The sequence below is a fragment of the Chrysemys picta genome, chromosome 5 (assembly GCF_011386835.1).
Source record: "Chrysemys picta bellii isolate R12L10 chromosome 5, ASM1138683v2, whole genome shotgun sequence".
Lineage (NCBI taxonomy): Eukaryota > Metazoa > Chordata > Testudines > Emydidae > Chrysemys > Chrysemys picta.
In genome coordinates, this window is record NC_088795.1 from 85,966,125 (window position 1) to 85,970,903 (window position 4,779).

Below are 4,779 nucleotides of genomic sequence, written 5' to 3' on the forward strand. Positions count from 1 at the left end.
GGATAGTGCATGAAATGACTTGACTTTTCTGCATATCAACCTAGAACAGTAGTTAGAAAATTTTGTCAGATTTCGCCTCCTCTCATGTCATAATTTCCTACCCTTACATTTCCTCCAGTGTCAAGGAATGAGAAATCTTGACAAGTGATAAACACCCATGGATATTTACTACCTGCGATAAAAGGCTGGGGTTTTTTTATGTTGTGTCTTTTCTCTATGCTTGTATATATAGAAAAAGCAATTTCTGATAGTAAAGCATAAACTCACAAGTAAAAAATCACTTTTGGTACCAATAGGAAAACTCTAAGAGGGAAGAATTTTATGAAGGGGAATAAAAAGGTGTTTTAGTGGTTAAAGAATATTGTTCCTACATCGCTCCATATGGATTCTTTTAGGTCTTTTTAGGCCCCTATGCTGGGTGACCTTGCATGCAGAGGGTGAGAAGGTTGCCAGTGCATTACAGAAATGATGGCACTGATGAAGAATAACTACATTGTCCAAGTTGAAAAGTTATCTCTGGCTCTCTGATTTGTAAGAAGCATTGCAAAGCCTTAGAGACAACTTCAAAAGTTGAGTCATTGCACTCTACAGCTTTCTGACAATTCCTATTCTGGCTCCATTTTTACATTAAAGTAAAACTTGGACTAAGAAAGTGCTTGAAAGACACTGACACTTGCAGGTAGTAATATTTAGCAGCTTTTGAAGTCTTTGATCACCTACCAGCTGCCTCAAGCTGATATATGGTAAAGGCTAAACAGTTAGAGCCAAAGCTATTATGGTGCAAACCAAGATGACATTATGAGAAACTTGTAGCTAGGGGGAGTGCACTTAAAGTGGGACACAGAACCCTACGTGGGGGACTCAAGATTTTCTCACTTCACTCGCAGACAATAATAAAATCTCTCCCATGTATTTATTTATTTTAAAGGATCTGTTAGACAACTCAGATGTCTTACTAGGATATCCAGGATTTGTAAGTTCAAGAAATCTAAAAGAATTATAAGCAACAAAACATTTCTACTGCTAATATTACTCCAGTGTTCAACACTGGCTCACAGCCAGGCCAGTGGCTAAGTAGTCATTGAGCTACCAACCAAGAAGAACTTGATTCAGGAACTACTGTAGACTGTCAATCTTCTGTGCATCAGGAGCTCAGACTACAGGATAAGGATCTCATCCAAAGCCTATTGGAGGCAAAGGGAAACCTCCCATTGGCTTCACTGAGGCGTATATCCAGCCCCTAAGTTTCTTGGGCAAGGTTAAGATTGGGGATTGCACCATGCCTCACTCTTACAGTAATGGTTGTCCTCCCAGCCATACGCAAAGTGGAGAATTTTAACGAAGTGTCAATTCAGCTGCAGGAGGCCTGTGATATAAGTAATTTGGGCCTGGGAACAGGATGGAGAGGAGGGCAATCATCATAGTATTTAGGAACCAAAATACATTCATTAAAAGTAGCGTCAGACTTTTAAAAAGTGGGCTCTGCTCTCATATACCTTGTGTTTGGCCACTTATACTTGGAGTTCTCTCTTCCCACAAAGCTAACTTAAATAGTCCCATACCCCTGCATTATCCAACGGTGGGAGGGTTACCCAGCCCATAATTGTGTAGCTACCATACTCTTCTCTTCTGCTCAATAAGCCTCAGTGGCTTCAGGAGCTGACACCAAGACTGTGCAACCTCTACGTTGTACCCTACAATCGGCTCACTTGTATTGGGGCAATTTAGCCCAAAGACCTTTTTAGTGGTTAGCCTTAGGCCTGGTCTACACTAGGCGTTTATGTCGAAGTTAGCGCTGTTACATCGAATTAACCCTGCACCCGTCCACACCGCGAAGCTATTTAGTTTGACATAGAGGTCTCTTAAATTCGACTTCTGTACTCCTCCCCGACGAGGGGAGTAGCGCTAAATTCGACATGGCCATGTCGAATTAGGCTAGGTGTGGATGGAAATCGACGCTAATAGCTCCGGGAGCTATCCCAGAGTGCACCACTCTGTTGACGCTCTGGACAGCAGTCCGAGCTCGGATGCTCTGACCAGCCACACAGGAAAAGCCCCGGGAAAATTTGAATTCCTTTTCCTGTCTGGGCAGTTTGAATCTCATTTCCTGTCTGGACATCGTGGCGAGCTCAGCAGCACTGGCAACGATGCAGAGCTCTCCAGCAGTGATGGCCGTGCAATCTCAGAATAGAAAGAGGGCCCCAGCATGGACTGATCGGGAAGTCTTGGATCTGATCGCTGTGTGGGGCGATGAGTCCGTGCTTTCCGAGCTGCGCTCCAAGAAACGGAATGCAAAGATCTACGAGAAGATCTCTAAAGACATGTCAGAGAGAGGATACAGCCGGGATGCAACGCAGTGCCGCGTGAAAATCAAGGAGCTGAGACAAGGCTACCAGAAGACCAAAGAGGCAAACGGACGCTCCGGATCCCATCCCCAGACATCCCGTTTCTACGAGGCACTGCATTCCATCCTAGGTGCGGCCGCCACCACTACCCCACCACTGACCGTGGACTCTGAGGATGGGATATTGTCCACGGCCGGTTCCTCGGACATGTTAGCGGACGTGGAAGATGAGGAAGGAGATGAGGAGGACGAGGCAGTCGACAGCGCTTACAACGCTGATTTCCCCGACAGCCAGGATCTCTTCATCACCCTTACAGAGATCCCCTACCAACCGTCCCCAGCCGTTAACCCGGACACAGAATCTGGGGAAGGATCAGCCAGTAAGTGTTTTAAACATCTAAACATTTATTTTTAACAGAACAGGAATATTAAGAATAACAACAATGGGTTTCTCATTATTAGTTTGCCCTAGGCGCTTAACGTTTCAGTCCTGGGCAGTGCAACTATTGAAAAAAAATCTAACAATGTCCGGTTTAGCATGATTGTTCTGCCCAAGCCGCTCTACTGTTTAGTCCCTGCCAGTGCAGCTACAGTAAAATGCGGTCTATATGTCCGGGGATAGAGCAGAAATCCTCCTGGGACATCTTGAGGAAGCTCTCCTGGAGGTAATTGGAAAGCCGTTGCATCAGGTTCCTGGGGAGAGCGGCCTTATTGGGTCCTCCGTAGTATGACACGTTGCCGCGCCAGGAGACAATCAAGTACTCAGGGATCATTGCCCTGCACAGCAGGGCGGCATACGGCCCTGGTCTTTGGAGGCTTTCCTGAAGCATTCTTTCTTTATCGCTGTCTGAGATCCTCATCAGGGTGATGTCGCTCATGGTGACCTGCTTTGAATTAGGTAGGGGAATGTTAGTGTTGGGACTGCTTGCCCGTTCCTTTACAGAACTGTAACCGCTGGTTTGCAGCCACGCGGTGGAGGCGGGAGAGGGGCAGCCTACAGGGATCGTTCCCGTGGACAGCCGCGAGGGGGTGGGACAGGGGCAGAGTTCCTGCTTGCCGGATTGCTGGCAGCAGGGACTGACATTGCTTTCAATGTGAAAGGAGGCCAGTGCTAATATTAAAGTTTTAAGCTGCCACAAGTCTACGGCTTACCATGTCTGCCTGCTACACAAATTCCGATGTCCTGCCCCGCTTCTCAGATCTGCTGTGCAAGACCCCAGGCACTGAATGCGAAGGCCGAGAATTCGACCTTGTCCTGAGTGCGCATGTGATAGGTGCTGTGCATGGTCTTGTTCACAGAGAAAGACTATGTTCTTTGTTCACAACTACATTTATCTTTCTGAGGAATTCACTCCCTTTTTCCCATTCCCACAGCCACATCTGCGACTGTCTCACAACCTAGCCTGGCATCACACTCCCAGAGGCTAGCGCAGATTAGGCGTAGGAAGAAGAGGACACGGGAGGACATGTTCTCGGAGCTTATGGGCTGCTCCCGAGCCCAGGCAGCACAGCAGACCCAGTGGCGGGAGAACTTGTCCCAAATGCACCAAGCACACATGGAACGGGAGGAGAGGTGGCGGCAGGAAGACCAGCAGGCGACTCAAACGCTGCTTGGACTACTGAGGGAGCAAACGGACACGCTCCGGCGCCTTGTGGATGTTCTGCAGGAACGGAGGCAGGAGGACAGAGCCCCGCTGCAGTCTATCTCTAACCGCCCTCCCCCGCCACCAAGTCCCATACCCCCCTCACCCAAAGTGCAAAGAAGGAGGGGCGGCAGAGTCCGTGCAAACTCTCACTCCACCCCTGCAGACAGCTCTAGTAGTAGAAGGCTCTCATTCCCCAAAATTTGACAAGTTCTTTCCTTCCTGCCTCACACAAGTCCCCGTCCAAGTTTCACCTCCCAGTTCCATGTGTAGTTGATAATAAAAAATACGTTTCTGTTAATTACTGTTTCCATCATGTTCTTTTGGAGGAGGGGAGGAAGGGGGTTGGTAATTGGACAGGACAGTCACCTTTGGCAGGGTACATAGGCGGGGGCAGGTCCAGCAGCAGGGCACATACACAGTGCAGTCACTAGTTACCCTGGTCAGTCTGGGAGGTGGTTTTCATGTTCTGTGGTGGGGGGTGGGTTGCTCTGTGACTTTGTGGCGGGGGAGGGCAGTTACAGATCTTATGCGGCGGTCCTTATCCTGGATCACAGAGCCACGCAGCAGGGGATCTGTAACCATCCTCCCCCTGCCACAAAGTCACATAGCCCCCCCATACACACAGTCCCGATCAGGAGGGGTGACAGGCTCCGTTGAAACAACCAGTCCACCACAGCGGAGCCTGTCAATCCTGGAGTTTAGAAGCGTCATTTGCGTCACTACACTACACCCGCTCCCCACCACAGTCTGCGTCCCAGGTTTAAAACATTCCCGTGAAAACAGTAATAA

The 4,779-nt window shown here is 48.6% G+C and overlaps 1 protein-coding gene across 1 annotated transcript; it reads left to right on the forward strand.

Moving 5' to 3' along the window:
- Positions 1-1,756: 1,756 nt before the first annotated feature.
- LOC135983707 (uncharacterized) lies at positions 1,757-4,288 on the forward strand. The gene is made up of 2 exons (XM_065596808.1): positions 1,757-2,724; positions 3,719-4,288. The coding sequence occupies exons 1-2, from the start codon at positions 2,148-2,150 to the stop codon at positions 4,192-4,194; spliced, it is 1,053 nt and encodes a 350-aa protein (XP_065452880.1). The 5' UTR covers positions 1,757-2,147; the 3' UTR covers positions 4,195-4,288.
- The last annotated feature ends 491 nt before the right edge of the window (positions 4,289-4,779 follow it).